At 44.6% G+C, this 23,351-nt stretch overlaps 1 protein-coding gene across 1 annotated transcript; it reads right to left on the reverse strand.

The window, feature by feature from the left end:
- Nucleotides 1-393: 393 nt before the first annotated feature.
- LOC311239487 (ETS domain-containing transcription factor ERF-like) lies at nt 394-19,318 on the reverse strand (the record flags this gene model as incomplete). Its single annotated transcript, XM_084327793.1, has 5 exons — nt 394-647; nt 16,779-16,872; nt 17,938-18,052; nt 18,480-18,711; nt 19,261-19,318. The coding sequence occupies 5 exons, from the start codon at nt 19,316-19,318 to the stop codon at nt 394-396; spliced, it is 753 nt and encodes a 250-aa protein (XP_084183919.1).
- Nucleotides 19,319-23,351: the final 4,033 nt, after the last annotated feature.

The raw sequence follows: 23,351 nt of genomic DNA on the forward strand, positions 1-23,351 counted from the left end.
ATTTCATATACAAATACAGTACTTTACCAAGCATGTATGAATGTATGATTTATGTACAGCCTGCTTTTTCTATGTGCCTTGAAACTGAGGGAGAAGAGAAGACAAGTTGAGTGAACAACTTTATTGGCTTGTACATAAGTGCATGTTGTTAATTGTTTACGAGTGTAAGTGCTAAAAGAAAAGTAATGTAACAACAACAACAACAACAACAACAACAACAACATAAAAAACACCTATGAAGTCTAACTTTCTCAGTGCAAAGTCTGTGGGCTACATTCTGATTAAACAACCTAACTACAAAGAGCTCAAAACAACAAAACACAACCTGTTTCCTAAGATAAAAGGCGCTAAAGGAACCTTTTTGATTTCTACTCTATCGAGTCTTTCTCCCTATTAGTCGTCATCATTCCTGGCTTTCCTCTCCCCTCCTTCAGTCCCAGTCTCTTTTGTTCTGCTGACACTGTCCAGATCCCACCCGCTCGTCGTTTTGATCGGCCATCCGTCTGCGCTGACTCTGAATCCGTCGAGCCCCCTCAGGCTGCTCCCAGCAGGAGGCGGGACGGAGGCCGGAGGCGGGAGGTGACTGAATGGGATTGGTTTAGGCAGGCAGTACGGGAGCAGGAGAGGATGCACCACTGGCTGGATAGCTGTCAATCAAGAAATACAGGGAGACACACCAAACATATCAAAAGTGGAACAGCTTCCCGGACGCGTGCTGAGAGACGCAGCAGATTCAACATTTAAAATTCAATAATTGATCATCGCATCAAGCGAAGATGCTGGGAATTTATCTCAGTGTACTAAAATAGGATAAGAAGAAGACATGTGTGCTCAAAGGGAGGTCATTTAGACACATATATTCCTTCCCAGCCCTTCCCAGAGACAGTCGCATTTCTCTCCTCTCCCCAGGCTCCTCAAGGCCGTTCCTACCGCCGCCTCTACTGCTCCATGGAGCCCGACGCTGCTATGCTCTGCTTCGTGCCGGTTGCCGGACTATACTCAAATCAACTCTAAATGGATCTAATCAGTGGATTGCATATTTTCTTCAAGAAGCAGAATAAGGGGCGGCTACGTGGTGCAGTGGGCAAGGCACTCACAACGAATACTGGAGACGCTAAGTTCGCCTGTTCGAGCCCAGCGTTCCACATTGCTTTCAGTTTAGCTGGTCGTCCGTATTAATACACATTGGCAGTATTAGAGGGTGGGAAACTGATGGGTGGGGATCGGGCGTTGTGGATAGCGACTCCTACAGGTCGGTTGGTGCGCCTGCACAGTAGAATCAGGAAGCGATGGGGGCGGCGCCCCTCCAAAGCGCAGACCCCTGATGCTGAAAGATCGCGCTGCGCAGGTGAAAAGATGCGACTGCTGTTACCTCGAGTATCGGAGGGGACTCGTGCTATGTATGACTTAGTCCACATTGCAGCCGGCTTGTGGGAGGCAAGAAACAGCGTTCGAGACAGGGGAGGGTTGAATTGGATGATACGAAAATTGGGATGGGAGAAAAAATAGAAAATGGGAGAAAATGTGGATAAAAAAAAAGAACCCTCTCTGCCTATTGGGACATCATAATCGGGCTACCAACTTAAAGACGTGGTCATTTTTGGATTATCGAAGCTTTTGGACTGCAATAAGAAGATTTTGGATCTGTTTACCGCGCACAGGACCTACCAAAATGAACTGATTAAGACACTTGGACACTTGGACTAATAATGCATTCAGTCATTTGGACGGAGTTTTTAAAACTCACTCCACTCAAATCAATAGAGTTATATTTCACTCTATTCAAATCAAATTTAAAGTGACGTGGCTGGGATAAATGTGCCAGTCAGTCAGACAAAACAAATTCCTGGACCAAGGTCGAACCAGGGAGCTGCTGGAGTCGAAGGCCCTCTGGGAGATAAGAGTGGCGGGAGATAAGAGTGGCAAGCGGCTTCCCCCACCCCCAATCCCTACCCAATCCCCCCTCCCGCGTGTACGCCCGGCGCCACTCCCACGTGATGGTGACGGCAGCCAACTAGTACGCGCGCTGGAGGGGGGGAGCCTACGACTGTCTCATCACCAAAGCCCGATCCCCCCCGTCCTGGCCCCCTCCCGCTGGACAATCTTTCCACCCTCCCTCCCGCCACCTGGCGCAACGACACCCCGGTGTTGTCGCAGCCGACTATCGCATATGGTGTCTCAGGCATTCTGTAGTCGACATGTGTCAACAAATGTACATGTCTGTTTGAATTTATGTTGTGCCGTTGTTACTGTAAACATTTAATGATTGTGATATGTTGTTGTTAATGAGACGATGAGCTGTATGTGTGTATCACTGGAATTTCCCCAAGGGGATCAATAAAGGAATATCTTATCTTATCTTATCTTATCTTATCTTATCTTATATATATATATATATATATATATATATATATATATACGCAATTATCATAATCTAGGATGTTGATAATATAATAATTAAATTCCATTGAGCTCAAACGATTGATTAAATGTCCCCTGATGACATCATTGGAGGACATGTTCAAACAAATTAACCCCCAATAAATGTCTAAATTAGTTAACGTGTGCAAAATTGTTTATAGTTTTGGGATATGTGTGAGATTAAGCTAATAAATCAGCACTGTTAAAGTACCTCATTAAGTCACTTAAAAGAATTGAGCTACCAGTGTCGCCATTGGCTTGTTCAGCCATGATCAAAACAACATTATTTTGTGTAGTAGTAAACAATATCAACATATAACATATAACATGTTAAACATTAGCCATAGTTTCTGTGTTTCAAAATATGTGGTTATTGATGCAATGTTCCAATCTGACATGAACCCTTTCACTACCACACTACAGAAGGTTAACCTTTCACTACCACACTACATAAGGTTAACCCTTTCACTACCACACTACAGAAGGTGAAAGGGTTAACCCTTTGTCGTGTGGCAGTGAAAGGGTTAACCCTTTGTCATGTGGCAGTGAAAGGGTTAACCATTTGTCATGTGGCAGTGAAAGGGTTAACCCTTTGTTGTGCGGCAGTGAAAGGGTTAACCATTTGGTAGTGTGGTAGTGAAAGTGTTAAACGCTAGCAGATGGCTGACCTTCTTCAAGGGCCACTTCAACAATGCATTAGTTCAGACCTTGCGTTGTGATTGGCTGAGTAACATTCTGATGAGTGCATGAATCTCTTGATACTGCACTCCAGTGGAGGTTTCTCTATGACAACACGTGAAACACAAATTCACTCATAATTCATAATTATTATTAACACATATATATAGTAATGACTGCAGTAATATTCGTGCAGAATAACTTCACAGGTTGACCCAATGTTAAATAAATAATAAATAATAGCCAATCAAAATAGGCTATTAACTTCATCTAAGCACGGTCTGTGCAGTTAAACTCTTGCCATTGAATGGAGTTGAATGATTGACAGCCTTGACAATCCAATAATACACGGAGGATGAATGATTGGCAGCCTTTGAAATCCAATCAGAGTCTGCCTGGCAAAAATACCTGCGGAACTGCAGCTGGACTGGCTTCAGTGTTCTAGTCAAAGTTGTGTTCCATCATCTCATGTGTGCAATTTGCCTGAAGAACATTAATTTGCCTAATATAATCATTCATATTTTAAGATCTGTATTCACTTCTTCACTTATTGTTGTGCACTGCATCGTTTACTTGGATGATATATATATTTTTTTTAATCTCAGTTGAAGACTAGTGTAGTTGTAGTTGACGTGAACGTGCCATCTTGGACTGTGAAGGCAAGCTAACTTGTAGCTAGCTAGTTTACAGTACACACAGTAGGCTAAATTAAACTTTGTGCCAACATTAGGACCGCAGTATAAACCAGCAACTGAGCAACATGAAGAAGTGGACTTATGCACCTGGATATGAAAAAAGTAAGTTGTAGTGTTTGTAAAACGAAAGCCTGCTTAGCCTTGATGCTAATGTTAGCTAACTGTTTAGAGAACAATACTTGTAGTAGACTTGATTAAGGGATTGAAACGTTGTTAACTTGGCTATGTCACATATAAACACAATGTAATGTATCACGTTGGCTGCTGGCTGCTAATGCAGCCTGCAGATAATATTTGCATGTGCACTGTGTTAGTGTAAATGAATGAATGTTGCCGCTAGCTTGTGGCTAGGCTAGCGTACTTTGCGGATGGCTAACGTTAGCCAGCCGAATTGTTTAGAGACTTGATTAAGGGATTGAAACGTTGTTAACTTGGCTATGTCACATATAAACACAATGTAATGTATCACGTTGGCTGCTGGCTGCTAATGCAGCCTGCAGATAATATTTGCATGTGCACTGTGTTAGTGTAATTTAATGAATGTTGCCGCTAGCTTGTGGCTAGGCTAGCGTACTTTGCGGATGGCTAACGTTAGCCAGCCGAATTGTTTAGAGACTTGATTAAGGGATTGAAACGTTATTAACTTGGCTATGTCACATATAAACACAATGTAATGTATCACGTTGGCTGCTGGCTGCTAATGCAGCCTGCAGATAATATTTGCATGTGCACTGTGTTAGTGGTGAATGAATGAATGAATGAATGTTGCCGCTAGCTTGTGGCTAGGCTAGCGTACTTTGCTGATGCACGGCTGATCTAGTGCCTCTGTGGCTCTGCTGATTTGTCACAGTGAGATTCATGTGGTGGAACTTTGGTGTGCTCTTATGAATGAGAACTGCTATCTTGTCCGTTGTGTGTGGGTTTGTGTCTGAAACGACCGGTGGCTTGTGTGTGTTGCGTGAGATGCAGAAGTAAACATTGCCAGGCATTGTAGTTCTCGGACCGCTTTCACCCACAGTTAAAGGAGACATGACATGCTGGTTTGATGAAATGTATAGTGTAAATGAAATGAATAGTTTATGTATATTCAATAGTAGTATTGATAGTATATTAGTATGTATATTGATATTCATATTAATTAATTGATTGGTGTTGGTATTAATATTAATATATAGTGTATATTAATATTATGTTTTCATCTGTGTCCACTGACCACTGACACACAGTGGGGGATGTTTTAAAAATATAATTTAATATATAATATAATATAATAATTTGTGCTTCACCTAAAAATTTGGTCACCAGCCTCCACTGCTGCACTCATAACCTAGATATATTGCTTTTGTTTACTGCCATACACCAGCAAAAGAAAAAGACAAACTAAGCTATTGTTATTAAGAGAATTGTTGATAAAACTGTGTTATAATAGAAATAATACACTCAAGGTCACAGCAGTAGACGGTGGTTTGATAACTGGCAGTATGTATGTGTAATATGTATGTGTATATATATATGTATATATGTGCATATGTAGGTATGTAGTAGTTGTATAAATGTATATAAAACTATACGGTAACCTACAGTTTTGGCAAATATTAATAAGGTATTATTCAAAAATGTTTTGTTAACCAAGTAAATTTTTTCAATATAAGTCTGACAACAAAACGAGCAGTTAGTAAAGTTCTTTAAAAAATGTGTTTGACTTTTGTGTTTTTGGTTTTTTGTTTTTTGTTTAGATTTTTATTTTGTATATACATTATTATTTGAATGGCTTAAGGCTATATCTGTACTTGATGTTTGTTTGTTGTTGTTGCATATTTGAAATAAACTGCAATCAATCAAAGCAGTGGCAAAAAAAAATTATTCAACAATCTCATCCTCATAAACCACGTCTGTGTTTGCAGGGCAGCGTGTTGTTAGTCTGAGCAGCTTCCTAAGGCTGTGGAAAACACTACACATTTTTATTATGTTATATTTCGTATAGCTTTGCGCTCTGCTCTATTGGAACTGTCCCTTTAATCATAATGCTATCATGAAAACGTTCAACCACATGCACGCACCCCCACACCTGCCTGGCCACGCCCACATCCGCTCACACATAAGCGGGCCATGGCCATACTACCAGCTCCTTCCCTACTTTCACCACCTGGAAGTACGTGCAGGGCACCCCTTCAGATCAAGTGCTGAAGTAGTTAGTTAGTTATAGGAGCTGTGTTGGCATTGTCTTTTGTTTTTCCCTCTCTCACTAATTTATGGGAGAAAGAAAGAATAATGACTCGTCACCACCGGAGAGTCTAGAGGATTATTCTGACCTCCACCGGCGCTTCACATTCGGGCTTCCTCGGGGCGTAGTGGGGCTTTCCTGCTCCACGTTTGTGGCAGGCAGGTGAGCCTCAGCGGCGCCCGGAGGAGAGTGCGCGTCGCTGGGCAGTTCCCCCACCAGCGTTGCTCTCCGGCTGTGCAGCTGGATACTATTGCCGCGAGAGGCAATCGGCTGGTCCGACGGTCTCTCTGGTGGGTGGTGTCTTGCGGCGCGGGCTCTCCGCCTCTGCTCGCTCACGTCAATTGGCGTTGAGCGGCGGGGGCGGACGGTCTAAATAGATGTGTCAGTTGTGCGGGGTCGACTGCTCAGGCATACGGCCCCGCAGAACAGTCGGCTCCAGGCGAGGATTCCTCCGTTACCTCTCCATCGCATCCGATACAGATACAGTAACTGGCCATTAGCCTGTAGCTAACCGCTGGCCTATGACTGGCCGTTAGCCTGTAGCTAGCCGTTAGCTTGTAGCTAGCCGTTAGCCTGTAAACGTCTGATGGACAAATGGGATTGCATGGAGGGGGTGGGGAGTTCTTGTTTGACACCCCACGAAGACAGAGCTCTCTCCCCTCGGGCAGAGTGTGCTTTGTTTTCCTGGGAGCCCCGTACTCCAAGTCTGGGTTCAAGTCCCACCTCCGAGGCGGGATGCCCTACTGCCATCCGCACTGGACGTTGGCCCCGCCTATCAAAAAGAGAAAGTGGGTTGAGCCTCCCGCCGCAAGGGATGCAAGCTTGCGTGTTTTTTGTCCCCGAGCTTAGGGCGGCAGCGGCCCGTACAAACTGGGCTCCGCTGCCGACGCCACTGTATCTCTGGCAACGCCGTCCTGTGGGGAGCATGTCTATGTTCCCCGGGTCCTATGTTCCCCGGGTTCTATGTTCCCCGCTTTGATTGATTGATTGATTGAACATTTTAGACCACCATCCCTGATTCCAAACTCTAACCTTAACCAGTTCGAAAGAGGGCCTAAGCTTAACCGTTCGAAACAAGGCGGACATTAATAATTAATAAAATAATAAAAATTTATAAAATGTTCAATCTATTAATCAATCAAAGCGGGGAACATAGAACCCGGGGAACATAGGACCCGGGGAACATAGGGATGATCCCGTCCTGTGAGGGAGGCATTGTCTGCCTTTTCTTTGGGCTAGGCAGTTGGCTATCTGGAGTGACCAGGCCTGCATCGCTATTCTCCACCTTACCGTTACTGTAGCTAACCACTGGCCGGTAGCTAGCCGTTAGCTGGTAGCTGGCCGTTAGCCGGTAGCTAACGGTTGGCCTGTAAGAGCTAGCCGTTAGCTTGTTGCTAACCGTTAGCGATAGCCGCGGGGAGATAGCGGGCCCTGGACACTCTGATTCGGCGTCAGCTCTGGCAGAAGATGTCGTCAGCCTGCACCACGGCCGGCCGCAGGATATTGGCGAAACGCCGGAGCAGGACTCCAGCCGTCGCCACTACTGGCCCCGCCAGCAAGAGGCCTCGTCAACGGGGGGACCACCATGCGGCCAGTCGTCCTGCGCCCGGGGGTACAGGTAATGAGCTCCGAGAAAGTAGGACACATTACCCCTTCTGCGCCACTCCCCCCCCCCCCCCCCCATAATGATTATGGTTAATAACATGAAGGGTCCCTCCTAAGAAGGGGGACTGTTTTTTGTTTAACAGAACGTGTGTTTACTTCACTGTATTTTGGGGGATACCACATGTGATACGACGTGTGCAACATCGCAGCTAAAAATGCTATAGGGTCGCGTTCTTGCTTGGGAGTTTGTGCAATTTTCTCTGAAAATTTGCTTTGGTTGCTGTTTTGTATAACTTGCAAGGCCTGTATTTCTAGCACTTAGCCAAGGGCTTATGTCCTTTCTCTCTACCTAAGCCAGTGTTCTTTCTTACGTGGTAAAAGTGAACTTGACGGCTTCATTGTACGATGAGGGTTGTGTGTTTCATGTAAATACGTTTTAGGATAAAACGTAGCATTGAGTCCGCAACTGGTGTGCTATTGTTAGCTTACAGAGTTGTGTTGTTAGGGCAGCGGTGGTGGAGCCCAATAGCAGAACACAGGGAGAGAGAGAATGGAGCGTTTTAAGTAGGTTTTAATTCCTTTGTGTACCAAGCAGACAAGGCAGTAGAGAATATACAAGAATGTGCGACTTTGGACGAGTAGTGACTCTTGCTAGAGTTCCTCAGGAATGTCCAGACAGGTAGTACATCAGGAGACAGCATCGGCTGGGAGTGGTGGTCCTGGGCACAGGGAGAACAGAGGTTAGGACATGGTAGGCAGTACAGACAGAGCAGGCAAGGCTAAGTACGTCCTCGTACCTAGGGTAGATAGGATAATACTGAGACGATCAGGAACAGGATCTGCAGGGTTGATATCCGGACCGTTGATGAACTGACGGCTCTCAGCTGGGCTGATGGGCTGACGACTCTCAGCTGGGCTGATAGATGGCGTCGGAAGCTGCCCATATAAGGGCGTGGAAGTAGGTAGAGAAATGGCGGCTCTCGCCATGATTGTGACATATGTAGCATGTAAACCAAGGACTTTTTGAGTCCCTCTCTTCAGTCTGATATTTTTTCTTTGCTTAAGGGTAAAGATAAAAAAAATAGCGGGTGGCAAGTAGGCCAGAGCTGTGGATAAAACCAGTTTTTTACACAAACAAGGTTATCAGCTGTGGTTGGCGTGCAGAATGTGAAGCTATTACACTACAGGTGTATGTGCTTTCATTTAGCGTACTATACAACTGGTGTCACGGCTATGCCTTTTTTATTGCGTCGTATCAGCGGTGAGGTGGTTGACAAATAACCCCCCCCCCCCCGGATATAGTTATATCCTTTACAAAACTGATTGGCCGAGAGGTTGTGCCTTTCTACCTATCAGTCTCCCTGACGAAGGTGTTCTCTCTCTCGTCACAGGGAGGGGGGGGGGATTTCCCTGTCTCCCACACCAGATTAGGATAGTGGGACACAGGATTTCCCCGGCCATTGAAGACGTCACAGGCGCGTTTTATTTTTTTTATCCACTCGTTCTCCTTATTTTCTATTTTTTCTCCCATCCCAATTTCGTATTTCCAATTCTCCCCTCCCCTGTCTTGAACGTTGCACGACTATGCCTCCCACTGGTCGGTCGTAGGGAGGATAGAAGCCTTGCATCACGTGTCCCCTCCGGTACACAAGGAGGCAGCCTGTCGCATCTTTTCACCAGACAGCGCGGACTCTCAGTGGCGAGGTGTAACGCATGGGAGGCTCACACTACCCCCGCTACTTCCTGTCTCTGCTGTGCAGGCGTCCCCCAACCGACCTGTAGGAGTCGCTGTCCACAACGTCCAATCCCCACCCATCGACTTCCACCCGCTACCTCTCCCAATTGAGATAGTATGACGACTGGCCCAAGCCGGAGGCAATGCTGACACCGGGATTCGAGACCGGAGTCTCTTGCATTGGTGACGAGCGCAATCTCCGCTGCGCCACCCAGCCGCCCCTACAGGCGCGTTTTCTTATTGGCCAAGAGACATGTCCGTGAGTTACAGGGCCTGTGCTACAGACCGCTGTCATTGTAAAGGATAGATGATGCGATGCAGTCGAGACTGTTGGTCCTTCTGCTCTGCTCTCTAACAGTAGTGTATATTTGGCCGTTTTGTCTACTTAGTCCAATCTGTTACATGAACCTTTTTCAATTGTTTCACTCACGTTGAGGTCTCTCTGGGAAAACTGCTATCTTCCCCTCTTACATAAAGAGCAGAATTGACGCGGTTTTTATTCCCAGGCTCGTCGTCTAAGAGCCTGTGTCTGTGTCTCTAGTACCGGCTTCCTGCTGCTCGTCCCAGACAGCGAGGGAAAACATTGTGGGGCTCTTTCTTGTTAGAAATTCGCTATCACTGTTCTCGGGTTCTTTATGAGCATACACGCTGTTTCATAAATCAGCGTTTGGTCTTACGAGACCGATCAGTACTGGCCCAGGGTGTTTTTCAATGATTGAATCCGCTTTTTGGGTCCGGCGGCGTGACAAGGGCACAGGACTTGTCCTGGTCGCGCTGGATCGGATCAGTTTAACCCGTTGTCCGCCGGGGCGCAGACAAGTTCTGGTACCCCGAAGGACCCTGGGCTTTTCCGGGGGGGAAATGCCAGGGCGGGCCGGACGTCACAGGGGTTGATGTCATGAATGTGTGTGTCATATAGATGCCACTACGAGTTGCCCTTAACAGTGGTGTGCATTGGTCCATACTATGTTGTACCTTTTTGCACAATGTTAGGTGGGTTGGTCCTTCTCCATTCGTTTTCACCCCTCCCTCCCTGCTAAACCGCTATGCATGTAGGTCCCGGTCCTCCAGGCCCAGGTCGGGCCTTGCCCTCGTTGACCTGTTGGCCTGGGTTAACCCTTTTTAAACCTGAGATGCCTTGAACTGCATTGTATAGCCTGTGTATACACGCAGTTATGTTTCCGGGGTTTCTTAATGGGTTAAGGGAGCAACCATTTTCTGTTAATAAACATAGGGGGGTGGTTGTCTCCCCGGTGTGTTGGTAGCAGAGTCTGACCCCGGCTGCCCGAGAGTATGCCCCTGCATGTTTCATGACGTCTGCCAATTGTGTCAAACTCTTTCTCTGAACCTCGACCCCGCAGGATTAATAAATTGGCGGGGTGAGGGTTCGTGGTGGAATCTGTTCGCTAGTGGAGTTGGATAACTCCGTCTCTGTGAGGTTCGTGACCCCATGAGATTGTGACATGGTGCACGGCATACCGAACACCCTTTCCGCCGGGATACTGTTCTTACAGTTAGCCCCTTAGGCGCCTGTCTAGTCCGCAGTACTCCGGGCGCAGGTCGAGTTCTGCTCTTGTTAAGACCTGTCGGCCTGGATTGAGGGATCAACCTCCTTGGAGGGTTGTCTCCCCGGTGCGCCAGCTGGCCCCACGACATTGTGGGGGGAAAGCCTCCTTGGAGCACCTCGGAGCGGCATGCCAGGTGGAGAAGGGCCTTCACCTATTGTAGGCCCTGTCCGATACGCTGGCGATGTGGGGGGTGGTGTCACCAGTGACCGTCTGGTGGGGTCTTGATGCCGCAGCCTCGTTGACCTCGCCAGGCCCCTTTTTCGGCGGGTCCTGGCCCCTGGGATGTGGCCTGGGGCTGGGGCCTCCTCCCCGCCGCGCTGCTACGACCTTGCCACGGGGTCGGGGCTTTTTGACCCCGACCCCGTGATATTGGGGGCTGTGACGTGGGTTTTTTGCTTCACGTCCGTTCCCTGGTGGCGTGCGGGATTACGAAGGTAAGTCCCACGGTCTGCTCACCCTGTGCGTTTGAGGTCCCTCTTCGCACAGTCGGGTCCGGTCTCCCTCCCGTCTCTCACTAGGGGGAGTTAGGGGAGTGGTTAGGGGAGTGGTTAGGGGAGTGGTTAGAGGAGTGGTTAGGGGAGTGGTTATGGGAGTAGTTAGGGGAGTGGTTAGGGGAGTGGTTAGGGATGGATTTAAGAGCTATTGTTCACACCTAGTACCCGACTGCCAAGGTGTTAAAAAGCAGCCAAACTTTAGATTTCTTTTCTCAGTTTTTCTCTGCGCTGAGACATGAGGTTTAACTAGATTCAAATAAGCATATTTTCAGATTTCAACGTATGCCACATCACTTGAAAGCCTACATTCTTTACTTTCACAATCTGGACAAATCTGGAAAATGACGATGACGGTGACGGCGCTGGTCACCGTCACAAATCCCAGTAGAATCGCGTTGCTAGGCAACAGCTTGGCTCCATGTTTATCTCCTGTCAGCTATTGTATTGGTGAACAATGCAACAGCAAACACACACAAGCCTGTTTACAATGTTTATGTTGTCAAGACTGTAAAGGTCTATATCTTTCCCTCTTTATTTAAGGTGTCCCTCCCACCAGTGTCTTCACGGAACTTCACCCCCCAATCCTCCACCCGCACCCTCCGCTCTGGCACAGCCAAACTCCTCCAGCAGCCCAGGACCAGGCTCTGCACTGTGGGGTGATCAGGGCCTTCTGCTCGGCTGCTCCCACAGTCTGTGGACATTTTTAAACAAGGCCTAAAAACCCTCCATTTTAATAGAGCCTTTGGCTAACTCCACTGTTTTTGTCTGTCTTTGTTTTGTGTATTTGGAAATTGCCCTAGCCATGCCTATTTTATCTGTTGCTTTTAATTTTTATTCAACTTTTTTTAAACTTAGCTGTGTTTTTAACCTGTAGCACTTTGAGATTTCATTGTGAAATGTCGAGTGCACTATAAATAAAATGTATTATTTATTATTATTATTATGATTAATTATTGCTTAATTCCCGAAGAGCTATGGCTTCGTTCTCGTCACTCATTGGCTGCCTTGCCGCTCCCCTGTGTTTGACCCTGAGCTGGCGGCCTTGTTCGCTCACAATGTTGACCTATGAACCTAGGAACACCAAAAGGTCACTATATTATTATTATAGATCAAGCAAACTGGAGAGCAGACGTGAGTCACAACATTAGTCACAAAGTCTGGGAGCGTTGCATATTTAGATTTTATGGTGGTTTTAGTTTTTGATCTTTTGTGATGTTTCTTCTTGACTTGTACAGCCCATGGGGGCTATTCCATGTGATCTCGAGGCTATACAAATACATTTGATTTGATTTGATTTGATTTGCTTTCTTTTGTTTCTGTTATTCATAGTTTTAAACAGAATGATCTATGCCAAGAATATTTTCAATCTGTTTTCAATTTCAATCACTTCAAATATTAGGGAATTCAGGTTGTTGGCCTGCTGTCAGCCTGTGTGCAACATTTCATTCAAACCCTGTGATCTGCAAGATACAGCTGCACACACCAGTGTTGTAGTCAAGTCACTAAATCTCAATCGAGTCTCGAGTCCCCAGTGTTTGAGTCCGAGTCCAAGTCTGAGTCACCAAAGAAGAGCCCGAGTCGAGTCCCCATTACCCTAGTCCGAGTCAGAGTCATCAAGGTTGAGTCCACTCCACTCTGGCAGTCAAAGAGCTGACATACAAATACAAAAGGTCTACATTAAACATAAATGACACAGCAGTCACCGTTTCAAAGGGAGTTTATTTACTTTGTGACACAATAGCCAAACAAATGCACTAGCCATCAATATCTTATGCCAAATGATTAGAGCATAATACAAAATAAAATAAAAAATAACTGTATTAAAATTAACAAGTCAGAGTCCTCGTCTGCACCATCCAAGTCTGAATGCAGTCAATGCTCAAGTCCAAGTCCGAGTCACGAGTCCTGGCCTCAAGTACTACAACACAGACTAATATGTCTCATACTGTCATGCACTCTTCCTACTATACTAATATGTCTTATACTTGTATCATGCACTCTTCCTACTGTACTAATATGTATTTACTACTATGCACTCAACACTGCAGCACCAAAGTTTCAACACTGTTTGATGAATATTGTTACTCATTTGTAAAAGAGACCTTTCCTGCTGACTTGTCGTACAGATTACAGTGGAGGTTATTCAATGACAACACCTGAGGCAGAAATTCACTCATAATTATTATTAATTTACATATATATATATATATATATTTTTTATTATTATTATTATTATTATTATTATTATTATTATTATTATTATTATTATTATTATTATTATTATTATTATTATTATTATTATTATTATTATTATTATTATTATTATTATTATTATTATTATTATTATTATTATTATTATTCTTTTTTTCAAAAATGGCCAAGTGACAGCTCTGAGCTCTCTGATCAGGCCTGCTCATCACATAACTGCAGTAATGGCGAGCTGTCAATCACTATAGTGCAACTTATAGTGCACGGGTTGATCTTAGTTGATTATTATCCAATCAAAATAGGCTATTTGAGTCATCTAAGCCCCGCCCGTGCATTTTTGCGAACTCGCGAACGGGGATTGAATGATTGACACCCCTCAATGTTCTGACACTCAAATCAGAGAAGAGCTCCGTGACTGTGATGATGTCATCAAGTTTTCCGGCTGTTTGATTGATTGATTGATTGACATTTTTATTAACAGATTGCAGAATGGGTACAATACAGTACAGCTGTAACAACACAGTAGGCTAAATTAAACTTTGCGCCAACATTAGGACCGCAGCGTGACTGTGATGATGTCATCACCAGTGATCTCCAGTAATCGGAGATAGTATAAGGAGTTTTGGGGAGGATTTGCGAAACATGTGTTTACCTGTGGCCAGGGAGAACCAGGAGTTGCATTGAAACCAAGGTTATCGGACTACCAGGTCAGACGGGCCGACTTAGTCTCGCTCTGAGTGGGCTGGCTGGGGAAGACGAATGGAGACCTTTTTCATCAGAAAATATTGAAGGATGGATTTAATTTACCAGTGATCAGATGGGAGGGAGTATATTTACGAGGGATACTATTTCCTGTAACGTCGTCAATGGTGAGTGAAATTCTTTTTATACATTTTTTTTGTAGCTGTGTTCATTATGAATTAATTGGCTGTATTTTACTGCGTGCGTTCACTGCGTTGGTATGCTTTCTGCCTTTCTGTGGGTAACAAGCGATTTATTTTGGTCCGCTGTGGCCTGGTCTCTGTGTGTGCGTGTGTGTGTGTGTGTGTGTGTGTGTGTGTGTGTGTGTGTGTGTGTGTGTGTGTGTGTGTGTGTGTGTGTGTGTGTGTGTGTGTGTGTGTGTGTGTGTGTGTGTGTGTGTGTGTGTGTGTGTGTGCACACGCGCGTGTGTGTCCTTCAGTTCTATATAGTGCTGAGTGATGTGCATCTGAGATTGATCTGGTGATGCGTTCTGTACAACATCTCCTCTCCTCCTCCTCTTCCTCTCCCTCCTCCTCCTCTTCCTCTCTCTCCTCCCTCTCTCTCCTCCCCTCCTCCTCCTCTCCCCTCCTCTCCTCCTCCTCCTCTCCCCCTCCTCTCCTCCTCTCCTCTCCCTCACCTCTCTCCTCTCCCCTCCTCCTCCTCCCCTCTCCTCCTCTCCCTCTCCTCCTCCTCTCCCCTCCTCCTCCTCCTGTGATGTTTGTAAGTGAGGCGTGTGTGTCAAGAGTTACTCCAAGGTATTTATTACTAGTGCCTGTTGTCTTTAACTGTAGTGTCTGTCTGCTGTCTTCATAACCACACTGTGTGTCTGTACTTCTTTATTAAATTTTTTTATCTCTCCCGTCCTCCCCAATATTTTTAACTCACAGCCACCACTGCCACACACATTGGGGGATGTTTTTAAAATATAATTTAACATATAATATAATAATTTGTGCTTCACCAAAAAATTTGGTCAGCAGCCGCCACTGGTACAGAACCTGTAAGTCGCTTTGGATAAAAGCGTTTCAGCTAAATGACAAAATGTAAATGTAAATGTAATGAAAGAAAAAAAAAAAAAAAGACGCCTAACCTTCATACTGTCTTCTACTATCATGCACTTTTCACTAAATAATCTTCCTTGCCTATATTACTACCTACTGAACTAATATTATGTATTTACTACTATGCACTCAACACTGCAGCACCCAAGTTTCAACACTGTTTGATGAACATTGTTACTCAGCTGTAAGAGTCGTACCCTTCCTGCTGACTTGTCTTACAGAACTTGTAAGTCGCTTTGGCTAAAAGTGTTTCAGCTAAATGACTAAATGTAAAATGTAAATGGGGACAACATGGAATGTCACTTCTGTGGTCTATGGCAGTGATTCTGATCTTAAAACAAAGCGGGGTTCGCAACTCACTTTTGATGCTCCAAGGTGTTTTAATTGTGACAAATAATAGCAGCAGATACAACGTTTCGACCCTTCCGGTCTTTTTCAAGTATGAACACAACACAAAATTACATCTTTTTATACAGGAAATGAAATAGATGAGCTATCAGCCCCACCTGGTGATCAGGGGCGGTCCCAAGACTTGCATGATTTTTTTAATACATTTTATACATGATTTAGTAACAATTTATCTTTTACATTTGACATTTTTTAGAAGGAGATTTTTTAGAGAAATATATATATATTACATATATTAAACACAGTATTAGATATAATTTAAAGGTAGGCAGCAGTGTGGGTGGCTGGGTGGCGCCGCGGACATTGCGCTCGTCACCAATGCAAGAGACACCGGGTTCGAATCCGGCTGTCGGCGTTGCCTCCGGCTTGGGCCGGCCGTCATACTAACTCAATTGGCAGAGTTAGCGGGTGGAAGTCGAAGGGTGGTAGTCTGGTCGTTGTGAACAGCGACTCCTACAGGTCGGTTGGGGCGCCTGCACAGCAAAGTCAGGAAAATGGCAGGGGCAGTGTGAGCCTCCTACACGTTACTCCTCGCCAAATGAGAGTCCGCGCTGGCAGGTGAAAAGATGTGACAGGCATGTATCACATGTATCGGAGGGGACATGTGATGCAAGGCTTCTATCCTCCCTACAACTGGCCAGTGGGGGGCATATGCGAGCAACGATCAGGACAGGGGAGGGAGAATTGGCACGAGAGGTAAATTGGGATGGGGAGAAAAATCACAGAAAAAAAGGAGGAGAAAAAGTAGATACAAAAAAAAGATAGGCAGCAGTGTGTAAGGTACTTTCTTTGGACCCGGTCCAGGTCCTAGCCACTGAAAACACAAACAAAAACAAAAAGGAAAAAACAAAGTCTCTATCTATTGACTCTCTCCCTCTATTAGTTAAATTTACAAATAAGGTCTAATGTCAAAGTCCTCATTGAGTGATTCTGATCTTACCTCTGTCCATCAGGGGGCCTCCCCCACCGCACAGGGGCCCGAGGCCCCCCTCGGTGTAGAAGAGGGGGAGGGGAGGAGTGGTACTCTGGACCAACTGAGGAGCGAATGGGGGATGACAGTGAGATGGGAAGGACAAAGTGAGATGTATGACAGGGTTTTCAACGCGCACAGTCCTATCGGGTCCATTCGTTTTCAGTTGGATCAATTCAGGGGGAGGATTTTCTTTTGAATTGAGATAAATAAACAGGAAACATTATTGCCGCGAGTAGGTCATCCTGTCCGACCCATTAGAGTAACAAGTAACTGAGGATGGGTGTTCTGTCCTGAGCGGAACGTGTTCCGAATTGATTGGATTGAAAGTGAACTGAGTTGACCCCAAACCCCGTCCAGACGAAACACTGAGGGTGAATGGATGTTCGAGATTTGTATCATATCATCAGTTGTATGATGTCATTGTATCATATCATCAGTTGTATGATATCATTGTATCATATCATCAGTTGTATGATATCATTGTATCATATCATCAGTTGTATGATATCATTGTATCATATCATCAGTTGTATGATAGCATTGTATCATATAATCAGTTGTATGATAGCATTGTATCATATAATCAGTTGTATGATATCATTGTATCATATTATCAGTTGTATGATATCATTGTATCATATAATCAGTTGTATGATATCATTGTATCATATCATCAATTGTATGATATCATATTATATCATTAGTTGTATGATGTCATATTATATCATTAGTTGTATGATGTCATATTATATCATTAGTTGTATGATGTCATATTATATCATTAGTTGTATGATGTCATAATATATCATTAGTTGTATGATGTCATAATATATCATTAGTTGTATGATGTCATAATATATCATTAGTTGTATGATGTCATATTATATCATCAGTTGTATGATGTAATTGTATCATATTATCAGTTGTATGATATATTATATCATTAGTTGTGTGATGTAATTGCATCATATCATACAGAGGGTTGTATGGAACTGTAAATACTGTACAAGACATGTGCACAGTATATTTTGGAGGGGGGCTGTGTACACCCTCCATTAATCCCTTCATTAAGGGAAATCAAGTTTGAATACAGGAGTATAACACAGAGAAAGATGTCTGTCCTGACCTGATGGCAGGGAGGATATCCAGGGTAGTTGACCAGGATGAGTTTGCTGAAGTTGAACTTGTAGGTAAACCTCTTGCCCTTGGTCTTGTGCAGGATTCTTTTGTTGTAATAGTATCTGAAATAGGCAGAATACTAGTTTTAGTGTATGCAAATGTGTATATAATGCAAAAATGTGTGTGTGGTTGTGTGTGGTGTGTGTGTGTGTGTGTGTGTGTGTGTGTGTGTGTGTGTGTGTGTGTGTGTGTGTGTGTGTGTGTGTGTGTGTGTGTGTGTGTGTGTGTGTGTGTGTGTGTGTGTGCGTGTGTGTGTGTGTGTGTGTGTGTGTGTGTGCGTGCGTGCGTGTGCGTGTGTGCGTGCGTGCATGTTTAATAGTGTAATGCTACCATAGGCAGCAGGGACAGATGTCATTGTCAGAATCAATGGACAAAGCAAGCAAGTATGACTGACTATACAAATTATTGTGTGCACCTCCACATATGCACACACATTAATTACTGTAACAAAGTACAATTACTCTTGTACTTCACACCCCTGGTGGTTACCTGAGCGCTCTGCTGAGCTTGTCGTAGTTCATGTGGGGCTTGCCCTTCCTCTCGCCCCACAGCCGGGCCAGACGCTCGGGGTCCCGGATCACAAACTCGCCCCACTCACCGCCCCAGCCGATGGCGCCCCCCTCGCCCCGCCCCAGCAGCTCCAGCAGGAAGTGCCACAGCTGCACCTGTCTGGAGCCCGGGGACCAAGCTGGCTTGTAGGCCCAGTCAGGGAACAGCACTGCTGAGGGGAGGAGGACCGGTGATAACAGGTGCAGGCAAATGGTAAATGGCTGCATTCATGTAGCGCTTTTATCCAACGCGCTTTACAATTTGTTCCTCACATTTGACCCATTCACTCACACATTCACACACCGACAACGGAGGTGGCCATGCAAGGTGCCGACCTGCTCATCGGGAGCAGTTAGGGGTTAAGTGTCTTGCTCAAGGACACTTCGACACCCTGGCTGGGAGGAGCGGGAATCGAACCGGACCAGATGATTGCTCTACCTCCTGAGCCACTGTCGCCTGACTGAGTTCACACACAATCAGAACGTTTTGTTTCTGTCTGTCTTTATTTATTGATGCACATCACTGTTCTAGGTAGAAATAGGTGGCTTTTCATGGTCCTTTACGCACACAAAGAGAGAGAGAGAGAGAGAGAGAGAGAGAGAGAGAGAGAGAGAGAGAGAGAGAGAGAGAGAGAGAGAGAGAGAGAGAGAGAAAGAGAGAGAGAAAGACACTCACTCACAAGCATGTATTTCTGTACACACACACACACACACACGCTTACTTCTGCTCCAGTAAGGTGATGACAGGGGTCCCGTAGAAGAAGAACAGTTGCACTGCATCTGAAAATGACACCAGTAGGTTAACCCTTTCACTGCCGCACAGCAGCCGGTTAACCCGTTCACTGCCACACTACAGTGTGGCAGTGAAAGGGTTAAAGAATGAAGTAAATACCAGCGAGCGTCGTCGTCACCCTGATCATCAACACTCTACCGTTAGATACTCGAGAAACAAGACAGAACGCCTGAAAGAAACGTTAATCAGTCGTCATAACAAAACCAAGTTGTAACAGCTTCTCACGAATAAAAAATTTACATTTGATTCTGGATGTGTATTGATCACAAACATTTAGTTGGTATTATTCCATATATACTAAACTGAAAATATTCACTTTAGATTTCCATGTGTTGAGAATTACATTTACAAATCCAGAGATTTACATTATTGGACATTGCTGCTGTTTAAAATAAAACAACACGAGAATAACCAATAACAACACAATGCAATAAATTCATAATTTGCCTTGAAGAGATGGATCCTATATCCTATACATATGAGAATCCTATGTTACTAATAACTTTATTTGTATAGCACCTTTCATACAGGGGATTGCAGTTCAAAGTGGTTTACATCAGTAAGAAATAAGGCATAAAATAAAACAAGCAGCAAGAGCAAAGCATAAAGTGGGATAAAACAACGCAGATATATTCATCGAAATCATATCAGAACCTCACGTTCCAATATGCTTCTTGAATTTCTGTAATCTGTTACAAAACATGATAAAGGTCATATAGTATGCACCCAGCGGATAGTAGTGGCGTAGAAATAAAAGTGAAAATAAGTAAAATAATAGTAAGCGTAAAATTAGCACAAAGTGCAGACATATAAAATCACAGTTTTTCACATTAGGATCTAACATCCCAACAGGCCAATTTGTTTATGTGACCCTGTTAGACTGATGTTATGTTGTGGCACCCTCAAAACATCAAGTTTTAAACCATCAAACAATCCAAACACATCATATATAGCTGAGAAGTGTCATTTGTTAAAAAAAAAAAAATACAAATAAAACTCCATAATTAAATGAACAGTGTATTTTGCATAATAACTCATCAGAAAAATGTATCCATTCCAATCATCTCATTTGGGAAGTGAGTCTAATTGAACCTAGTATTGGACCTAGTGCCAGAATATGAATGTTGTTGTTACCTTGATTGGCGATGCTGGTGAGCAGAGCTTCTGATAACAGTGATCGGTTTGTCTGTCAGTCTGCTAGACGCCTGGGAGGTTTGAGGGATGGTTTGTCAGAATCTTAAACCAACCCCCCCGTCCCTGTCCCATCTACCTTTCTGCCTTATCCTCCCTCCCTCTCCGCTCCCTCCCTTTTCTCTCCTTTTCTCTCTTTCTCTCACTCCGTCGGACAAGCCAGCCCACTTTCCCCACACGGCCGTTCACGGTTAAAAAACAACTTATTTTTCCTTTTTAACGAGCGGCATGTGGATGACTTTTAAGACTATTGGTTTCCTCCCTTCCAGAACCCAGAGAGTTTCCCTCGGTGTGGTGGATGGCTGCTATGACAAGAGACACCTTTATATTATATATATGTAATATTATTACTAAAGAAGGTGAAATAGGCAACAAACTGAACAGTAAATCCACAGAACTAAACTTTACCCTAGAGTTACTATGTTATACTGTATGCTTTAGATTCGCCGGGGACGTTCAACACGGTCCCCACTCAGCCCAAAGTAAGGCCACTAGGGACATGTGAGAGAAGTGGGACTCGAACCTGTCGTCTTCAGGTATGAAGTCTGCACCTGCTCCAGAGACAATGGATGGGAGACTCGCAGAATGTTTGTGTGCGTTTCTATACCCAAATGTGCTTTATTCTATAATAATAATAATCATAATAATAATAATAACTTAATTTAAATAGCACCTTTCATACATGGATTGCAGCTCACAGCAAATAAAATTAACATAGGCATAACATTAGCATACAGTTGACGAAATAAAAGCAATGCATAAAGTGCAGACATAAGAATAGATATAAAAGACAATAAAAGTAGTGCAATGTAGAAAGTGCAGACATAAGAATAGGCATAAAATAAGTACAATAAGTACAGTGTTGCTCGAATGCTAGTGAAAGGGTTAACCTTCTGTAGTGTGGTAGTGAAAGGGTTAACCTTCTGTAGTGTGGTAGTGAAAGGGTTAACGTTCTGTAGTGTGGTAGTGAAAGGGTTAACGTTCTGTAGTGTGGTAGTGAAAGGGTTAACCTTCTGTAGTGTGGTAGTGAAAGGGTTAACCTTCTGTAGTGTGGTAGTGAAAGGGTTAACGTTCTGTAGTGTGGTAGTGAAAGGGTTAACCTTCTGTAGTGTGGTAGTGAAAGGGTTAACGTTCTGTAGTGTGGTAGTGAAAGGGTTAACGTTCTGTAGTGTGGTAGTGAAAGGGTTAACGTTCTGTAGTGTGGTAGTGAAAGGGTTAACCTTCTGTAGTGTGGTAGTGAAAGGGTTAACGTTCTGTAGTGTGGTAGTGAAAGGGTTAACCTTCTGTAGTGTGGTAGTGAAAGGGTTAACGTTCTGTAGTGTGGTAGTGAAAGGGTTAACGTTCTGTAGTGTGGTAGTGAAAGGGTTAACCTTCTGTAGTGTGGTAGTGAAAGGGTTAACCTTCTGTAGTGTGGTAGTGAAAGGGTTAACGTTCTGTAGTGTGGTAGTGAAAGGGTTAACCTTCTGTAGTGTGGTAGTGAAAGGGTTAACGTTCTGTAGTGTGGTAGTGAAAGGGTTAACCTTCTGTAGTGTGGTAGTGAAAGGGTTAACCTTCTGTAGTGTGGTAGTGAAAGGGTTAACGTTCTGTAGTGTGGTAGTGAAAGGGTTAACGTTCTGTAGTGTGGTAGTGAAAGGGTTAACCTTCTGTAGTGTGGTTGTGAAAGTTCCCCTTTAATCTCTCTCTTGATATAATTTGTATTCAATGTTTTAACACATATACAAACAAAACAGACAGAACAGACAAAATCAGGACATCAGATATGCACAAAAAAAATTAAAATACAAAAAAAAGTAAACAGAAAGGGGGGGGGGGGGTGTGCACTCGGCGATGCGACGAGGCCTTCGGTGTCGCACTCGGTTCAGAGCGGTCGTGCAATTGACCTGTCTCAAACCCTGCCCCTTTTCTTGATCCTCCAATCACAACTGTCGCTTACCTCGGACAAACCAAGTTTGTCCGAGGTAAGCGACAGTTGTGATTGGAGGATCAAGAAAAGGGGCAGGGTTTGAGACAGGTCCATTGGTGCGCTCTCTCCTGTCTTCCTTCTCTCTGCCCCCCCCCCCCCCCTCCTGTCTTCCTTCTCTCTGCCCCCCCCCCCCCCCCCAGATGTGATACCCGACACCGGAGGCTTTTAATTCCAGTGTAAACACAAATACTCCTCCAGACGGTTATCAATTATGCATGCAGCTAATTGAGTTGAATGTTGTGCTTGGAGCAGCTCTGGGACCCTGGGTCATACGGCCTGAAACCAGACACACACACTATACACACTATACACACACTATACACACACTATACACACACACTATACACACACACACACACACTATACACAAGACACACATACCGGTACATTCACACACATTCACATAGACACAGTACATGTACACACTCACTCACACACACAACAAGGAAGCTTAGGGAGCCAAATATCACAGCTTTCATAAAAGCTGACACTTTGGAAAGTGAACCTTAGGACAGACACAGGTGCCGCGCACACACACACACACACACACACACACGCACGCACGCACGCACGGACACACGCACGGATGCACGCACGCACACACACACACACACACACACACACATACACACTATACACAAGACACACACATACCGGTACACTCACACACATTCACAGACACAGTTTACAGTTCACTTTAGGGGCAACAGTGGCTCGGGAGGTAGAGCAGTCGTCTGGCAATCTGGAGGTTCCCGGTTCGATTCCCGCTTCTCCCGGGCAGCGTGTCGATGTGTTTTTGAGCAAGATACTTAACCCCTAATTGGTCCCGATGAGCAGGTTGGCACCTTGCATGGTTGCCTCCACCG

Source organism: Notolepis coatsorum (genome assembly GCF_963971535.1).
Source record: "Notolepis coatsorum genome assembly, chromosome: 13".
NCBI lineage: Eukaryota > Metazoa > Chordata > Actinopteri > Aulopiformes > Paralepididae > Notolepis > Notolepis coatsorum.